This window comes from Castanea sativa, chromosome 11 (assembly GCF_040712315.1).
Source record: "Castanea sativa cultivar Marrone di Chiusa Pesio chromosome 11, ASM4071231v1".
Taxonomy (NCBI): domain Eukaryota; kingdom Viridiplantae; phylum Streptophyta; class Magnoliopsida; order Fagales; family Fagaceae; genus Castanea; species Castanea sativa.
The window spans coordinates 63,461,580-63,481,734 of NC_134023.1; the positions used below are offsets into that span (position 1 = coordinate 63,461,580).

The 20,155-nt window shown below is 35.6% G+C and overlaps 1 protein-coding gene across 1 annotated transcript; it reads right to left on the minus strand.

The window, feature by feature from the left end:
* Positions 1-206: 206 nt before the first annotated feature.
* Positions 207-11,915, minus strand: LOC142616925 (uncharacterized). Its single transcript, XM_075789666.1, has 5 exons — positions 11,513-11,915; positions 3,414-4,796; positions 1,950-3,314; positions 431-1,729; positions 207-292 (listed from the first exon to the last, which is right to left on the minus strand). Exons 1-5 carry the CDS (start codon positions 11,913-11,915, stop codon positions 207-209), a joined length of 4,536 nt encoding a protein of 1,511 aa, XP_075645781.1.
* Positions 11,916-20,155: the final 8,240 nt, after the last annotated feature.

Here is a 20,155-nt window from a genome sequence, read left to right on the forward strand (position 1 = left end):
TGTAATATATGTAAACTCTTTTATCCTCCAATCAGAAACCTATCGATTTTCCATGAAGCAGTTCATATATATGGTCCAGAACAGTTCAGAATTCAAAGACATTCTATAGAACTGAGATAAATCAACATCTATAAGTTATTATGTTCTGTTGTTTAAAAAAAATTTAAAACTTACCTATTAATCAACCAAGATCATAACAATATTGGTTAGATCATGGTTGTTTGCTCCGTTAACTCCATCTCACATTCACTGATATTTGCTTCACAATTTTCTACTCCATTGCGATATGAAACTGTAATATTAGAACATTTTAAACATTAGTAAAATTTATATATAATAATGGAGAAAAACCTACTGTTTACAATATAAGTGACAATGTAGTTTACATTATCAACAATTTGAAATAAATTTAATAAACAGTATGTGTTACCTTTAGGCAAATTTTCGAATATTTCTTTGTAGACAATATTTTTTGTATGAAAACGATCAGCATCATCATTTTCTACAATGAGTATCTTGAGACCATCTTTACTTGTAACTCTTGATACGGCAACATATAATTGTCCATGACTGAAAACTGGTCTATCTAAATGAAGTCCAACACGCTGCAGAGATTGACCTTGGCTCTTATTAATTGTCATAGCAAAGCAAACAGATACTGGAAACTGCCTTCTTTTTAGTACAAAAGGCCATTTGGAATCAGAAGGGGATAAGACTATTCTTGGAATAAACACTTTTTCTCCAATATGAGTTCTTGATATTATTTGAGCCTCTAAAACCCATTTTGATAATTGAGTGACCAAAAGTCTAGTACCATTACAAAGTCCATTACTTTCGTTTAAATTCCGAAGTAACATTATTGGCAGACCTACTTTCAATCTGAGTTTATGATTTGGAATACCAGGGAACTTCAATGAATTGAGAAATTCTATTGGATACATGACATCTTGGTCTAGAATGTTGCTTGAAGCTTTACATAATGAATCTGCACTAAGATATGTCTCTTCATCAGCATTAATAAGATCAATCATGTAATCATTTATGTCTTCAACTACTTCATTTGTTGGAGCTAAAATTGCTCTCTCCTCTAAATACTTGGAGTTGTTGAATTTTGTATCAAAGTCAGGATAGGCAGCTTTCACAATATCATTGAAAGGATGAGCACCAGGGTGAATTAGTAAATCATGCGGTATTTCAATCAATGTTTCATCTTCACTATTACTAAGTTCACCATCACCAATTTTCAATATCCATTCAGCAAATTCCCTTGCTGCAATATCACCTGGGTTTTGTGTCAACCTCATATTTATTGTCAGAATGAAAACTTTGCAACTATTCCATAATGATGACTTGTTAATTGATGCTTCAACTATTTGTTCTCTTCGTCCTTTAGATATCACTGGTAATATTTGTTTAAAATCACCGCCAAGAACAACAGTTTTTCCTCCAAAAGGTGTTTCTGCACTGTTTGAGTTCGAAAAACGCAATATATCTCTTAATGACCGGTCAACAGCTTCAAAACAATTTCGGTGTGCCATAGGAGCTTCATCCCAAACTATAAGACTTGCTTTTGACATAAGTTCTGCAATTTGTGAACCTTGTTTAATACTGCAACTTGAACTGTCTGTCACATTTATTGGTATTTGAAATCTTGAATGAGCTGTTCTCCCTCCAGGCAACAATAATGCAGCAATGCCAGATGAAGCAATTGCAATGACAATTTTACCTTCTGAGCGCAATTGGCATATAATAGTCTTCCAGAGATAAGTCTTTCCAGTTCCTCCATGCCCATAAACAAAAAAAAACCACCTTTATTCTCTGAAACAGAATTAATTACTTCATCATAGATATTTCTTTGATCAATATTAAGACCAGCAAGAAGTTTAATATGTTCTGCTGCCAAAGAGTTCTATCATAATCCAATTCTTCTTGTAATACTCTATTGTTACTTTGTCTGAGAAGTAATGTATTTGGATATGGTATTGTCTCAAATTCATGCAAAGACCTGCCACTCTTTATCAAAATCTGTTCAATTTCACATAGTGCATAGTTTTGTAATTGGAAGTCATCAAGATGTAGATTGTCATACCGCAGAACTGTTCTTTGACGATGCAGAATGTCCTCAGATAACAACTGCCAATTTGAAATCCATAATTTATATGGGTCTGCAACGTCACAAAAAATCAACATTGTAACAAAAAGTTCTCGTAGCTGTTTTCCTGAAGCCCAGCACGATGCATGATTCAAAGCTTCATGCCACTCTTTATCATCATCAAGCAAACCAAGTGCATAACATGTTGATCTGAAAGTTGGATACACAACATTATTTATAGTTCGTATTTCCTCAAATGATCTAGGTCCTTTAATAACATTGAGTAGCATCCGCAAATAAAACCGTTCTCCACTTGCAGGATGAGCATAATATATACGCCCAATACATCTTCCAGATTTTCTTAATTTCCATTCTTTGTCTCTATTATGCCAAACCCATTTAGTAGGAAATTCAGAATAAGTCAATTCCCTTGCTTCTTCATACAATGCATTCGCTTTCATCCACTCTGTAAATTTGGTTTTTTCAATATCTGGCTTGTTCACAACATTATTTAAATAATCAGTATCTTCAAAAACAACTGGTTGCTCATCCTCATTGTGAAAATTCAGTCTTTGAACAGTAGGCTCTCGATGGTGAATAGGAAATTCAAATATCCTCCAACATGCCTCTATGGCAGATACATATCTACAATTTAAATATGTTTTAACTTCATCAGCATCTGTCATATGCTGCATTCCAGTAGAAGAATCAATATGTAAATTTTCTTCAAGAATCAAAGTTGCATGATCAGGTCCTTTTGTTATATATTTAAATAAGTACTTGATAGATCTTGAACGATTACACCACTCGACATTTATGTGTGCTTGAAATTTCACCAATAAGTCAATATTGTATGGAACTATGAATCGATTATCAAGTTTGACTTCATTTCTTTCAACAAATCTTCCATTATTCCTTCTTCTATATATTGGGAAACCATCTTCATCAACAGTGGTTTGCGAACAAAATTTTTTAGGGAAGTGCTTTGTACATTTGTTTTCAATCATACAACTTGCCTTTGAATTAATAGAGCCGCAAGGACCATGAACCATATATTGTTTGACAGCTTCATAAACCAAAGAGTCTTCATTCAAATCTGGAATTTCTGCTGAAATTATTCTATCAATTTCTGCAGCTGTAGGATGCTTGTCATCATGATGCAGAAAAAGTAAAATGTGTGCATGAGGTAACCCTCTCTTTTGATATTCAACAGTGTAGACAACTGCCACCAAAATAGTAAGTTAGTTACATTTATTTAGATTTACTATTAAACCAAGTAAAGAAGAAGGGAAAAATATTTAAAATATAAAGTTTAGAATACCTACAATTACTTTCCCAAAGTGTTGACCATGCTTTAAATCATATAAGAGTTGATCAAGCTTTATCTTGAACACTCTTGCAATCACATCAGGTCGATCTTCTACTTTCTGTCCAGGTTTCCTAGATAGGAAAAGATCAATTTCTGGCCATTTCGTGTTGCAAGTGAAGGTAATAAATAGGTCCGGATAACCTGCCCATCTACAGATTGCCATTGCATCTTGATAGTTTTCAATCATATACCTTGGACTTCTAGTGAAACTTGAAGGTAGAACAAATCTCTTGCCTGAAGATGTAGGGGTGGTATCTCCTCTCATAACTACATCTTTCAATCCTTTATACAATTCTATCCTTAATTTGTCTTGGTTCTCTTTTACCCACATAAGCCGGATTTCTTCAATACGTGTGTAGGAATCTACAACAAATTGTTGAAACAATCTGCCACCATTTACCAAAGTATGTCCTTCATGTTCACGTTCTTGCAAGCGATATGCATAATATTCTCTCATAGTGACAGAATCAGTTGTATTAGATCTGAATCCATCTACATTACTATACAAAATGCCGAGCCTAAAACCATCTTCACCATATGGGAATAAAAGAGGATATTGTAATGCCATGTATGAAGGATGCAGCACATTAATACGTTGTAACCCTCCTTCTTTTACCTCAACAATAATATCACGATGAGCATTTTCAGCACCGATATCACCAACGATAATTGCTGCAATTTCTGAACATGTAGGCAGGTTATATTCTCTTCCATCTGTAGTTCGTGAGCCAATAAGGCGCAATCTTAAACGGTGAACATCAGTATCAAAGAAACGGTCTCTAGACATCCGAAATATCTTCACTAAAGTGTTTGTTTCATCAAGCGTTTGGACCAATGCATCAACAATAGATGGATCAAGGTCACTATCAACTTCACCATTACTAAAGATATTCATTCTATTTTCAACTTCATTTTCAGTATCGTAGAAATATAATTGTGCAAATTGTGGATCTTGGCCATCATTAGGAAGAAGAGTTCCAATTCTATGATGGTTTTGGCCATTAAGTTTGAAAATGTAAGGGTGTCTTCCATTGTTAATTCTACTATCTACTTTGCCACCCATAGATGTCATTGCGAACATTGCATTATAAGTTCTTATTTGAGTTCTGAACGTTTTAGATCGTTGACTACCAAGAGGATCTAAAAGCTCATCAATAAGAGGAGGTGGCTTCTTAAGCAAAGGTAACTTAACCTTACCCTCCATACAACAGAGAGAGAATTTTGGGTTCCTAGGTCTCTTAGATTTAACTGTTCTCTCTTCATACCATAAAATTGAACTGCAATGCTTGCATATATAAGAAGGCGAGCCAAAATTCCAAGGTTCAGTATATTTTCCTATATGAATTTTAAAATATCAAAACAACAATAATAATATAAACAAAAAAGAATATAATTTTTTTTTCCTTTGTAAATTTAAGTCAAGTCATTTACTTGGAAATTCTTCGCAACCATTCTGACTTTCTGCTTGTTGGATTTGTTGAGATATATCACAATTATTGAATCCATCTTCTACCAAAGTATCATCCGTACTTATGTTCAATCTAGTTTCTTCATAGGAATGATCCATGCCAACATCAATAGTTAATAACCAATGTGAATAGAAAGTTTTATTTTCAATTTTAAATGAAGAAATGTTAAAAAAATTTATAAGAGTAAAGTAGCAGAAACAGAAACGTACCTGTTGACCCATAAAAATCTATATTTGTACCAGGTGAATGGACCATAGAGCAGTCATGCGTTAATGCTGTTCTATCTCTCTTGTTTTTTTTCCTCTTTTCAGCAATGACCATTCCCCTGAGTTTCCTAGCCTGGATAAGCTTATTTTGTAAACTATTTTTCCTTTCATGCCATTTTCTGCTGGATCGTCTTTCCAACATTAGCATCCGTCTTTTTAATCGTGCTTGTCTTGCATTTTCCATTTTTTTTTTTCAAAACTTCAGAAATGAGCTGCTATAAATTGAGATCTTATACATATGTGAAAGTGTGTTATAAAATAAATAAATAGAATTAAAGCATCTATAAGCATTCAATCCAAAACACTATTGTAAACACAATAAAAATAAAATGAATAAACAAAATAAACAAAACTAACAACATCAATATTTATAAAAGCCTGCCAATAAACTGTGCCCAAAGGCCTGAGCAGTACAAAAATTAAAGGAAACAAAGTTTAATAAGCAGCAGTACAAAGCTTAAAAAAACACAAAGTTTAATAATTATTCTAGTAAATTAGAGGCATACATCAATAATGAAATAATAATAAAATTAATTATCAAGAAGAAAAATAACAAAGGCAATAAGAGAAAATGCAGTTCAATCTGAAAAAACACAGTAAATCTCAGGCCAAAGCATTGGAAGAGAGATAATAAACATCCGGATTTTAATTCAAATTCAAAAAATAAAAAATAGTGGTGAGGATGTGAAATAAGTAAAAGGGAGAATTGACTGAAGAAATGAATTTGTAAAGACAGAAGTTAGGTAAAACATGTAAATCAAAACCAATTAAAACAGGATTATAGTAAATGAATAAAATGTAATTCCAAATATGAGATAAGTAAAAAGGATATCAACTTAATATATTTTACTTAATGTGATGGTAAAATATGGAAGGGGGTGGATGGTTACAGTAGAATTTTTAGCAAATTAAAAGAAGCATCTGTAAATCAATCAAATGTTTGATACCCCTTTGCAGCTTCAGCTTTGTGGTCATGTCTCATCGGTTGTTGCACACACAATCTTTGAATGTATTCTACAGTGTTAAACTCAAAGAATAAGAGGTGTTCTCCAACCAAACATGATCTACTAAATGAATTACATGCAATTTCTGTCAACTTAATAGCAATTACATTCATTGTTTTATTAATGGAAATTCACCCACCAACAACCATAAAGTTACAACAACAAAATACATTTTCTGCATTTATCTACCATTAAAATAAAAGTTTAAAGTAGTTAACCCTAGTAATTATGTAGATAGAGTGGAATATCAACTTAAAATCTAAGAGATAATCAACTTTGTATAAAAAAAATTACACTTTTAGATTTCAAAGTTTTACATTTTCAATCACTCTTCAAAAACAGCAAAACAGGTAGGATGGAAAATAGTAATTGAAAATTAAATTGAATTTTGTAAATGCTATTCTTCCTTCTTATTCTCTCTAACAGTTGTATTACACATTCTCTTTCTATTTCTTTGCTTCAAATTCAGGTCCGCAAAAAGAAAGTTATTAGATTATGCTGTTAAAGATGACAGCAAATCAAGTGTCAAAGGGAAATTATAATAAAATTGTACAATAGAAATACTACTTCATATTTCGAGATACACTTTTAAAACATTAGCTATGCTGATACATTAGCTAACAGGCCTACACTAACAGACCATACATTAGCTATGCTTTGAGATAACACTCAAAGCTATACCAATCAGCAAAAGTGAGAGTACATATCCTATGTGTGGTAAGTACTAAGTGGCATGCCACAGTGAAAACTTCTGCAGAAATAGTCAAGATTTCAGCTTACTTGCCAAGTAAAAAAGGAAAAAACCGCTTCCTTAATGAATAAAGATTTCAGTTTACTTGCCAAGTACAAAAAGAGGCATCTTCGAATAACAACATGGGACTTTGGTTACTAATTGAGACTTGACCTCAATGGCTTGTAATTTACCTTCCTCATTCTTGAGTCGGCTTCAAATATCCTAGCATTACTTTGACGCAAAACATGATATACAGCAAACCCCATACTATCTACATCAATTTTTTTTTTTTTTGCTAAGATAGTTCAATAGAATTAGAATTTAGCATTAACTTAAAATATATTCTAGATTTTCCACCTTCTCAACTTCATAATGTCTTCCTTTATTTTAACTCAATAAAAAACTTTGGAAGTGTTCTATCTTACATAGGCCTAAAGTAAATTTGAGAGAAGCCAGAATGGGTGGATATTCTGTAAATCTCCACGAAACGTTTCCCAATGTATCAATCACATATAATCGGCCCTTATATACAGTAATATCATTATACTCAAAACCGTTATCATCTACAACGGCTAAACTCCTAGCCCCAGATTTTGCAAAGCCTAATATTCCAGCACCAAAGATAACAAAAATAGTAGAGTCATTTAAATTAGTTCAAGATGAATTGGGAAACATAACTACACCTTTTAAATGAAAAGTTCAGCCTGTTTTTTCAAAATTCAGCACATATAGAGGTCAATCTGATTTATAGATGGTTCTACTATTCTTGTCCATGCCATAAACATTAATATTCATAACAAATCAATATTCAACCATTATTAAATACCAAACATGTCCTATAAACATTAATATTCATAACAAATCAATATTCAACCATTATTAAATGCCAAACATGTTTTTCCTTACATATATTCAATGGGTAAACCCCATTACGCCACTCACAAAAAAACTGGGTTATAATAACTCAAAAAGAAAGCATCAAAGTAAAGAATATAACACATCAAGTAACAAAATGCTGACCTTGGGTACAGGTGCTGACAAAAAAGAAGTAAAACAGACTGGATGTCAATTTTTTATTGACAAAAGTGCCGTTTGTTTAAGAATGTGGGAAATCAAGTTAATTCAATACGTGAACATGGTGGAGGCACCAAATGCAGGCCATTAAAAGCATAGCAAAATAAATAAATAAATAAAAGTAATGACAGTCTAACAATTCAGTAAAATACAAAATAAGAATACATTAAATTAATAAAAATTAAAGGAAAAAGTAGAATAAAATATGCAAGTCAGAGCCTAATCAAAACTAAACAGATCAACGAAGAAAATTTAATTCAAATTATGAAATAAATAGAGGGAAAATCAGGCTATCGAAACCTCTTAGTTTGATGCAGAAACTCTTCTTGCAAAATAACCGTGTTGTACCTGCAAAAAACTCAGCATTCAACAAAATGAAAGGGTAAGATGTTTTTTAAAACTGCAGCAAAGAAAGATGACAACGAGAATACAAAAGAAGCGGAAGTAAACATTGTAATATGGTTTAAGTTGCAAAAAATATGAAAGATTGTTTTAGTTCTTAACAATTTATTGGATATTTCCCACATGATGATGGCAAAAAATTTGGCAAAATTAACATCAAACAGTAACACTTTTTGACACAATGTGAGAATTCTTATGGAATTAATTAACAATACTGGGATAAAAGAAAGGAACTCTTCAGTTGTAAATATTTGAAAGTTATTTCAAAAGATGAATTCTATTGGAACAACTGCATTGATTTAGTAGTATATCGAAGGAAAAAACCAATAAATTTGTGGAGAAAGAGAAAGACTTATTTATAAGTCCATAAAGGATGATATAGGTTAAGTCAACTAAATTCTAACTTACACATATTTCTACAGCTACAGTATATAAACTACAAACTAATATCGAAGGGAAAATATGCTAATTTGGATTACTGAGAAAACAATGACATTTTTGTGCAGGTGCATCAAACTGTATTAGGAAGAAAAAATATCCACAATAGATTAAGACTACAGCGATGGGGTACTAATCTTGATACTCAGTATGTTCTTTGTAAAAAGATAATTGAAAGCAGGTATCACTTGTTTTGTGATTGTTCATTCTCGATGAATATATGGTGAGCCATAATAAGGCGGAACCTTAAAAAAATAACAAAGTTCTGTTAGCAAGAGATTATGCTCAAGGATAAGAATTGAATCTAGATTAGCATTCTGCTCTACTATGTATCAGTTACTGAAATTCTGTTCAAAACAGAAGAATAAAAAGTTTTATTCTAAATATAAACAAACTAATCGAAATATTAATATGTGCACCACACAACAGTGTTTAAGAATTAATCCCTAAATATTTAACGACATAATATAGACTCACAGACGTTCAGAAACCAAAATTAATTAAATAACTTTTTATGCTTGAAAAGTTATTAATTAAATAAACAAACGTTCAGAAGCACAAATATTAAAAAAGAATAACCCAATCTAAGTCAGATATGACCTCAAATTAAAAAAAATTTAAAAATAAAAATAAAAGTTAAAAACCATAAAACAGAAACTGGAAATGGGTTTGACGATAAAACCGAAATTATATTTTATGCATAGAAAAAGGAACAAATCCATCTATTTTTTCAAAAGGAGTCAAAAGAACAACCCTAGAAAATTCGGTAGGAATTTTTTTTTTGAAAAACAGATATATAAAAAACTAAGATGCTTAATTATGTAGTATAAACCCGAAATTATAATTTTTGCATAGAAAAAGGAACCAACCCATCTATTTTTCTAAAGGAGTCAAAGAAGAACCCTAAAAAATTCGACAGGAATTTTTCATCGAAAACAGATATACAGAAAAGGAAGATGCTGACCTTCAGAAAAGTTTTGTTGCAGAAAAGAGATGAAACAGAGCAGAAGATCAAATCGTGATGGCCGGCCGCACGAACGCCCACTGGATCCCAATTTCTTTTTCCCCTTCTTCCCTTTCTCTGTGTCGCAGTATCGGTAGGTCATTTATTTTAGAGAGAGAAGATATTGAACACAATCTGATGAAAACAGACGGCTAGGATTTTTTTAACTGAAATGGTTTTTTTCTTTTTTTTTTAAACGGGCTTTATTTTTAATGTAACCCTTCTTGCTTTTTAATTGTCAGACGTGGCAGGGTTAAAAATCCAACCATTGTACCATACAGATTTTTTTAAAAAAAGTGTACACGTGTCTGAATTTTAAATAGGTAGTTATCCTATTTGTCAGCACGCCCTTAAATATAGGAACTAACTTTCTCTCAGCTTTGTCTATTATATATATATATAGATATAGATATAGATATAGATATAGATATATTATAAAATTCTACCAAAACCCATTATGAAACACTGAAACACTACTACAATTATAAGTACCATTTTTTTTCTTTGTTCTTCATTCTACAAATCCACACGTCTCTCCCACTTTATCACTTTCTCTCTCTTTTTCAAATTACAAAAAACAAATCCACTGCTTCACATCTATTCCCAAATTCTAACCAATATTAAAGGAAGACAATCACACTAAACTTAATTACAATAGTATGAAACCATCAAAAGACTTCCTATATTTTGTGATCATAACTCAAACTACCTTTCATTTTAACCCACATGAAAAGGAAAACACTATTTTGCTGCAATCCAATACCCATGTTTGTGTTCACTGTTATATCACATATCCATTCATTGAAGGTCACTATGTTGAATACATCATAGCCATGTTAAAGTATTGACTTCATGTTTGAGTCATGTGACAAACATCTAGCATTTACCGTGTCATACACTTAGCATTGAATTCTAAAACAATAGATAAAAATAATTATTATATAATAAGACATAGATAGCAAAAATAAAAACCAATTATTAGGTAGAACTGTAGAAGTATACGCACAATCTTAGCACAACTTAAAAACGCTTGCACAATGACTTTAGTTTCATGAATTTGATAAAAGAAATTCACAAATTCTTAAAATTGAAACCATAAATATCAAACCATGTCTAAACCAAAGACCATCACAAACAAAATTATGCAGAAAAATTTCTGCAGGAAATTCAAACACCAGGAAAACAACACTAATAAATCAGAGTCACACTACGTTGTTGGAATCACACAGGATAAGACGCAGCAAGAAAATGATTTAAATTACATTTTACTATGGCTGGGATAACTCCATCACCATTTAATCTAAAATGTGTTTCGAATAAAAAAAAATATACATATATTAAATGTGTTTTACCCCTTTATCATTTAAATTAAAATAGCAAGCAATAAGAATGAACATTATCAAGGGAAATCAATATATCCAGCCCATGAATAATAGATCACAAAGTGAGCTGGTTTTATAAAAGGTAGCTTTCATTTTAATAGATCCCTGCTAAATCACAAAATAATATAGGCCATTTACACTACCTAGAAGACAATTAATCATGCAATAAAAAGCCTAAATGAAGATTCAATACACTTTTAGGCATGTGACAACCAAAGAAATACTCCAACCAAGCTAATTACTATATCAGTACAATTATTCCAAATTAAGAAATTAGTACCTGTAAGCTCAGTTGTAGGCAGATGCTTATCCAAGGCATTGGCATTTGTAGGCAAATGTATCCCGAATTCTTTCAAAGTAGTTGTAGTAGCAACATCACCATTAAGCCCAACAACCGAGTGAGAAAAAACATTTATAACTGAAGGGGTTGATCGCCGCAAACATTGAGCATTTGAACTACTTTCCCGAGTCCGGTTAAGGTTGAGTACCATTCGCCTGTTGAGTCTTGCTCGCTTACAACTATTTGTATCATGGATCATTGCTATGTCTTTAAGCTTTTTACTCCTATGGCTTCCACCTCCAAATTTCTTTGATGACACTATGTTGGTGGAATGCACCTTGGCCATCCTTTTCTTGTACATAATCATACGCCTTCTTTGCCGCGCAAGTCTTGCAGCCTCCATTCCCCCCAATAAATTCCTTTGCTCAAAACTGTTAAGGGGCCTCGTGGTTTTCGAAAAGGAATTTGAAATCAATTGTAAATACTTCCTTTGTTTTGTTTTATTTGTGTTTTCTTTTTTTCGTTCAACAAACAAATCAACATTGTTTCTGTGGGTTAACAACTATTGAATTATAAATACTTCTCAAAGATGGCTAAACTAAATAAACAACAAATCAATAAACAAACTATTGAAGAGAAACATGAAATTAACAATGAATGTGAAATGAGATGTAAGATTATAGTGGCATAACAACGATCATAGTATTTTAGGATTAAAAAATAAATTAATAAACGAACTATTTAAGAGGAACATAAAATTAAGAAACTAAACATTCCTGTGTGAAATGAATTGTGATAAATTATAGTGGCAAAAGTTTTGAGGCATAAGGAGACGGAGATATATAAAAGAATAGATTTTACAACATGCAAAACAAACATTAAATGAAACTAACTCTTCAATTTCATAAATCAGGTGGCATTTACCTGGTGTTAATTGCATTGTATAATTGGTTGGAAGGGGTTGCATTGAAGCACAAAATACTAAACGGTGAAATCTTTTAAGCTCCTGGATTTATGTCTTCAAATAATCACCAAGTCGGAGTGGAAACCGTTGTTTTTAGAAGTGGAAGAGTGTTTATACAGATAATCACTGAGTTGGAAGGAAGAAGAGAAATAGAGGATCGTTGTGACTGAAATTCTTGGCTGGGTTTCATCTACAGGTGGGAAGGAAGAAGAAGGTTTGTGTGTAAATTAAAGGCTTTAATCTATTGAACTGTGGGGTGGGTCTTCCTTGGTGTGGGTTACCCTTTGACTTACACGTTGGTGGGCTGTTTACAGTTGGCGTGGCTTAGCCTTTGACGGACACATTGTTGGAAAATCAGATTGTAACCTTTGAGCTACACGTTGGTGACACCTTGGTGGGGGTTCAAAGTTGGGGAGGGTCAAACGTACAGCCTTTCAGCTACTTGTTGGCCAATATTTATGAGTTGGGCTTTTAATCTACTCTGACAGTTACATGTTGGCCAATATTTATGAGTTGGGCTTTTAATCTACCTTGACTAGCCAATATTTATGAGTTGGGCTTTTAATCTACCTTGACAGCGTAGTGTTTTTTTTTCAGAAAAATACAATTGTGACAGTATGTGACAGTAAAAATAAATTACCTTAAATCATTGGGTTGCAGTTAAAAAATTTAATGTAAAAAAAGGTAAAAAAAATTAAATGAAAGTTTAGAGTGCCACGTGGCAGGGCCTCATGCATTTTCGCTTGAGGTCTCTGCTTTTATATATATATTGATTATACACTACCTGGCTTCATGATTTAGAGTGGAGAACAGGATTGGCAGTATACATACCCAATTTTGCAATTTTGAAGATATTATAGATAGGGAAATGCTTTTTGTAAAAAAAAAAAAAAAAAAAAAATCATACTGAATTTTCGTGCTAAATAATTTGGGAGCTATCTTCAAGATATATGTATGTGTAACACATGATCCACCTCCTGCGCTTTTGGTGAGTGAAGCATGCTGTCACATCATTTTGCATGAACTTTTTGTATGATTGGTTAGTATATATACCATCAATCTAGAAAAATATACTATCCATAATTGAACATACTTAAAATATGAATTGAGATAGGATATCAGGAAATTGATTCTCATAATTAAATTTGAATCTATTTCATTTGTAAAATAGGTGATGTAAAATAGGTGATGTGGGAAAATTAGAGGAAACTCAAAGCTAGGTGGTTTCATAGGATCTTTGTAAAAGGATTTTTGTAATGTGTTGTTTTAGGGAAGTTGAGCAGAAAGCCAACGGCTTCACATGAAAATAGTTTGACATTATTAGGGGACATGAATGATTTCTCTTGAGAAAGGATTATATGCTTCACTGATGAGTTTAATAGTGATAATGAAGAGGTGGACTTAGGAGTCGTGTTGGTGATAGAACGTTGAAAATGTCTGTGGCTAAGTTCTATATTTGTAGCTATTGCTTTTGTTTGCTCTTCCTTTTGTGTCTTTTTTCTTCGCTAGTTCCTAGCAAGGTAGTCAAAGGCGAAAGACAACCTTGAGGCGCCAAGGCCTTGTATCGCTCGAGGCGTGAGGCGACAAAAAGGTGCTAGCCCGAGTAAAGCAAGGCGCCAAATTCTTAATATATTTATTTTACATATAGAACTCAATCATGTATACCTAGTGTTTTATAATATTATAACGAAGTGTTTTTCAATGTGTAGCATGAAGAAATTAGGTTTATCAAATTAATTCAAAATAAGGATTAACATGGTTTAGGCTCTGTAGGGACATTGGGCTCAGTAATTTATGAAGGGTGGCCCAAGAATATCTTTTGGGCTAAAAGCCCAATCCGAGGACATCAAGTAATCTAAGGGTGTGTGAATGTACCTCATAAATAAAAATTAGGTAAAAAAATGATAGTGTCTGAGTAAATATGTCCGAGGAAGACTTGTCTTCGGATATTGAAGCCAAGGTAATAGAAGGGAAGGTTTAATATCTCTAGGCTATATTATAGAAATTCCTATAGTTTCGGGAAGACATGGTATACGTGGAGGATAATAGAAAGGGCGGTGGAGTATCTAAGATAAAGCTGCTACTACCACCCCCGCATTAAAGACTCTGTAACTGATATGCTGGTTGCATTAATGGAGAAATGGGACCTGAGCATGAGGTTTGGAACTTGGCCCCTATCTCCAGAAGACTTCAGGGAAAATGGATGAGACAAGTATCTAAACCAGCGTTATAATCATGAGGTTGAAGATAAGAAGGGGAGGAAAAGGAAGTATAAATAAGAGAAGGGACCTTCGGAAGGAAAGGAGCTTTTTTTGGAGAAAAAAGAAAGAATAATATATGATAAATCTGGCTGTCCACAAATGTAATCTATCTTGAGAAGCAATATTATAAACTATCCTCGGATTGTGTCCGAGGAGGAATTTTCATTCAAATTCTTATAGATAACTCCCTATTTGTGCCATTAGGCCTAAAACCCATTTTTCTTTGTTGTTTAAACCACCTTTGAAATCTAGATTTCAAGTCCACTCTCTACAAATTTATTGTAAAAAGGCCTTTCAAGCCTTTTCCCTTTTGATTGTGGGTCGGGAGCTCGAATTGTGTCCTTACAATTGGCCTCGTCTGTGGGAAATTTAGTCTTTGAAGAGGTTTAACATCATGGTGGGCTTAGGACCACAACACCGTACGGAGTCTGTGGGGTCCCAACATGAGGATCACTCCTTGCATCTTGAGCACGAAGAGAATCGGGAGGGTAGTGTGCATACTACGCACACTACCAGAAGTAGGAGTCATTCACAAGGGGGAAGCAAAGTTCCTCACGAGGAAAGTACCAAAGCCATGCAGAAAGAAATTGACAGCCTAAAAATGAAATTGTGTCATGAGAGGCGAAGGCGAACTCCTTCTGTCTCCGATCCCTTTTCGGAGGGTTCCGGGGATGACAATTATAGGCAGAGATCCAGAATTCCCCCAGATGAATATTTCTCTTACGAGGAAGACAACCTGCATGGACGGTAGGGTAAAAACTATTTCTCTAGGGGCTTGGGAAATGATGCTATAGGTAGGGCGTTGCATCAAATCTCCAAGTCACCCTTCACACACAAGTTGGAAGAAGGGAGGCTATCTTGGCACTTCACACAACCGGCCTACACTATTTACAATGGCCGAACGGATCCTGTGGAGCATGTGAGCCATTTTAGCCAAAGAATGGCAGTACATTCCAAGAATGAGACTTTGATATGCAAGATTTTTCCCTTTAGCCTGGGACCCGTGGCCATGTGATGGTTTGATGGCTTGAGGGCAAGCTCTATCAATTCTTCAAGGAACTTACTAGGGCATTTGGCTTTCGTTTCATCTTGTGCAATAGAGTTCCTCGGCCTTTTGATTCATTATTATCCATGGCCATGAGGGAAGGGGAAACCCTGAGAACGTATTCAGACAGGTATTGGGAGATGTTCAATGAAATTGACGGAGACTTCGATGATGTGGCGATAAGGATCTTCAAGGTCGGCCTACCTACGGAGCATGACTTGAGGAAATCTTTGACGAAAAAGCCTGTCAGGAGTGTGCGTTGGCTCATGGATCTTATCGATGAGTACAAAAGGGTTGAGGAAGATCAGCAGCAAGGAAAGGGTAAGGCGAAGGTTATCCCTCAGGAGAGGAGGGATTTCAGGTCGGACAGATACAACAACAACAGGTCTGCAAGAGATTTTTTCAGACAAGCTGGTCCTACCGCCCTACAGGTGTCAACACCGTTTTCAAGGAACCAGTGCAACAGTTGTTGGAGAAAATCAGGCATGAGTCATACTTCAAATGGCGCAATAAGATGGCAGGGGACCCTTTGAGATGCAACCAAAATCTCCATTGCCATTATCACCAGGAGAGGGGTCATACCACTGAGGATTGTCGGACTCTATGGAATCATTTGGAGCAATTGGTTAAAGAGGGAAAGTTAAAGCAATTCCTGTATCAGCCTAATGGGAAAGAAAACCACTCAGGGGTAGCAAACCACAGTGGCCCTTCGCCAAGGCCTCCTTTAGGTACAATCAATGTTATTTTCGCGGTACCTGGAAGGATTAGCGCAACTCCTTTTAGGGTGATGTCTGTAGCTCGGACCTTGGCCGAGGAATCAAGGGATCAGCCGAAGAGGATTAAGGCGAATGCCCTACCAATTTTGGGTTTCTTGGAAGAGGACAAAATCGAGACTATCCAACCACATGATGATGCCTTAGTTGTTCCCCTAAGAATAGGGAATTACAATGTGAAGAGGGTGATGGTCGATCAAGGCAGTAGCATAGATATCATATACCCTGACTTGTTTAAAGGGTTAAATTTAAAGCTTGAGGATCTTACGGCTTATGACTCACCCTTGATAAGCTTTGAGGGAAAGACTGTCATACCAAAGGGGCAAATTAGGCTACCTGTACAATTAGGCCCAGAAGTGGTAAACGTAGATTTCATCGTGGTAGACGCCTATTCTCCCTATACAGCTATTGTGGCAAGACCTTGGTTGCTGTTTCCTCAACCTTGCATGTCAAGGTTAAATTTCCTTTTGAAGATCAGGTGGTGGAGCTGCTTGGGAGTTAGTCTGTGGATCGACAGTGTGTCACAGCTGCAATTCTGCGTCAGCCTGAACTGGAGTCCTCGGCCTCAGCTAACGGAAAGTTGTAGCAATCAAAGTCTCTGGCCACAACTGAGGTAGATGAACCTGCATGTGAAGAACTGGAAAAGGTTCTCATAGACGATGACCTTGAAAAGTTCTTTCAGGTGGGGGTTCAATTGCCACAGGAGGAGAAGATAGAGCTAATTTTGTTTTTAAAGAGAAATATGGATGTATTTGCATGGAATGCTTACGAAGCCCCTGGGGTTGATCTGAGTTTTATTTCTCATCATTTAAATGTCAATCCAGCTGTGATACCGAGGAGGCAACCACCTCGGCGATCCTCCAAAGAGCATTTTGAGGCTGTTAAGGAGGAAGTGCTCAAACTCAAAAAGGTGGGTGCTATCAAAGAAGTTTTTTATCCTGAATGGTTAGCTCATACGGTGGTGGTAAAGAAGAAGAATGGGAAGTGGAGAGTTTGTGTGGATTTCATAGATTTAAACAAGGCTTGTCCCAAGGATTCTTTCCCAATGCCTCGGATTGATCAGTTGGTGGATGCTACTGTTGAGCATTCTCGGATGAGTTTTCTTAATATTTTCCAAGGTTATCACCAAATACCTTTAGCTGTGGAGGACCAGGAAAAGACTGCATTTGTCACTCCTATAGGAAATTATCATTATAAGGTAATGCCCTTTGGTTTGAAGAACGCAGGAGCTGACTATCAAAGGATGATAACTAGGATGTTTGAGCCACAGTTGGTAAAAACTATCGAGGTATATATGGACGACATGGAGGTAAAGAGCAAAGCGGTTTCTACGCATTTGGAAGATCTGAGCAACACTTTTCAAACGCTGAAAAAGTACAAATTGCGACTTAATGCCTCTAAATGTTCTTTTGGTGTGGGGTCGGGCAAGTTTCTAGGCTATATGGTAACTCACCGGGGAATTGAGGTCAATCTTGCTCAGGTGAAGGCCATTAGCAACTTACACTCACCTTGGAATCCTAAAAAGGTTCAGAGACTAACAGGAATGACTGCTGCCCTCAACCGATTTATTTCTCGGTTCGCGAATAGGTGCAGGCCTTTCTTTCAGTTAAATAAATGGAAGAGTTTTGAATGGACCGAGGAGTGTGCAGTGGCTTTTCAACAGCTTAAAGAATATCTCTTACAACCACCTGTTATGTCTCGACCAGAAATTGATGAAGTTCTGTTCGCATATATTGCAGTAGCTAATCATACAGTTAGTTTGATTCTTATACGGGATGATGATAATGTACAGAGGCCAGTTTATTACGTGAGCAAATCTCTGTATGAAGCCGAGGTGAATTATTTACCACTGGAGAAAGCAATCCTGGCGGTGGTGCATGCTGCACGAAGGCTTCCCCATTACTTCCAGTCTCATACAGTTGTTGTCTTAACACAACTCCCTCTCAAGTCTATACTTCGGAGTGTGGACTATACAGGAAGAATTGCCAAATGGGGAACTGTCCTAGGGGCTTTCGATATCAAGTATATGTCTCGCACCTCTATAAAGGGGCAAGTCATTGCGTATCTTGTGGCGGAGTTTGCTAAGCCCTTATTAGAAGAGTATATTAAAGGATCAGGCATGGATAAAAAATCAGTTGGCATGATTTCGTACAAAGAGCCTTCGTTGTGGAAAGTATATGTTGATGGAGCAGCAAATCAAAGAGGATCTGGTGTGGGGCTAGTTTTGGTATCCCCTAAGGGAATTACTTTTGAGAAATCTTTGAGATTGGGGTTCTCGACCACCAACAATGAAGTAGAATATGAAGCCGTCCTCATTGGAATGAACATGGTTTATAAGATGGGAGGGAAGGTAGTACAAATGTTCTCGGATTCACTATTGGTGGTAGGCCAAGTGGAAGAAGAGCTAGAGGCAAGAGATTCAAGAATGCAAGGATAACTAACCCAGGTCAGGTATATACAATCCAAATTTGAGTCCTTTTCTTTATTACATGTGTCCAGGTGTGGGAATACTCATGCTGACTCCTTGGCCACACTCGCAACATCCTCGGTGCAAAGCCTACCTCGGGTCATCCTTGTTGAAGATCTGTGGAAACCCAATAGGACGAGTAATAACGCCACTTGAATTCTTCAAATTAGGATAGGGCCTAGTTAGATGGATCCAATTGTGACGTTTCTCAAAGATGATATCTTGTCTAAAGAAAAGTCCGAAACAGATAAGGTTCGCAGGAAATCACCTCGGCTCTGGCTTTTCGAGGATCAGAAGTTATACAAACGCTCTTTTTCAGGACCATATTTGTTATGTATGCATCCAGAAGCAACAGAGTTACTTTTGGAAGAGTTGCATGAAGGAATTTGCAGAAGCCACACTAGAGGAAGGTCTTTAGCTCATAGAGCCCTTACTCAGGGCTATTGTTGGCCCAAAATGCAGAGAGAAGCACAGGATTATGCGAAGAAATGTGACCAATGTCAAAGATTCGCTCCTAACATACATCAACTAGGAGGTCTTCTTAATCCTTTGTCTAGTCCTTGGCCTTTTGCTCAATGGGGCTTGGACATTGTTGGACCTTTCCCAAAAGTAGCAGGGAATAGGCAGTGGCTCCTCGTCGGAACGGATTATTTCACCAAATGGGTTGAAGCTGAGCCATTATCAAATATCAGAGACATGGAAGCAACAAAGATTTTATGGAAGAACATTGTCACCAGGTTTGGAATCCCTCATACTCTCATTTTAGATAACGGTCTACAATTTGATAGTAAGGCATTTAGAAAATACTGTTGTGATCTAGGCATCACGAATAGATATTCCACTCCAGCTTATCCTCAAGGGAATGGGCAAGCTGAGGCCGTCAATAAAGTGATAGTTAATGGGCTTAAGAAAAGGTTGGGTGACGCTAAGGGAAGATGGGTGGAAGAACTGCCACACGTCTTATGGGCATATCGAACTACACCACGAAGGTCCACAGGAGAAACACCCTTCTCCATGACTTATGGAGCCGAGGCAGTAATACCTTTAGAAATTGGGTTCCCAACACTAAGGAAGAACTCCTTCACTCCAAACAACAACGATAATCTATTGGAGAGAAGTCTAGACTTAGTTGA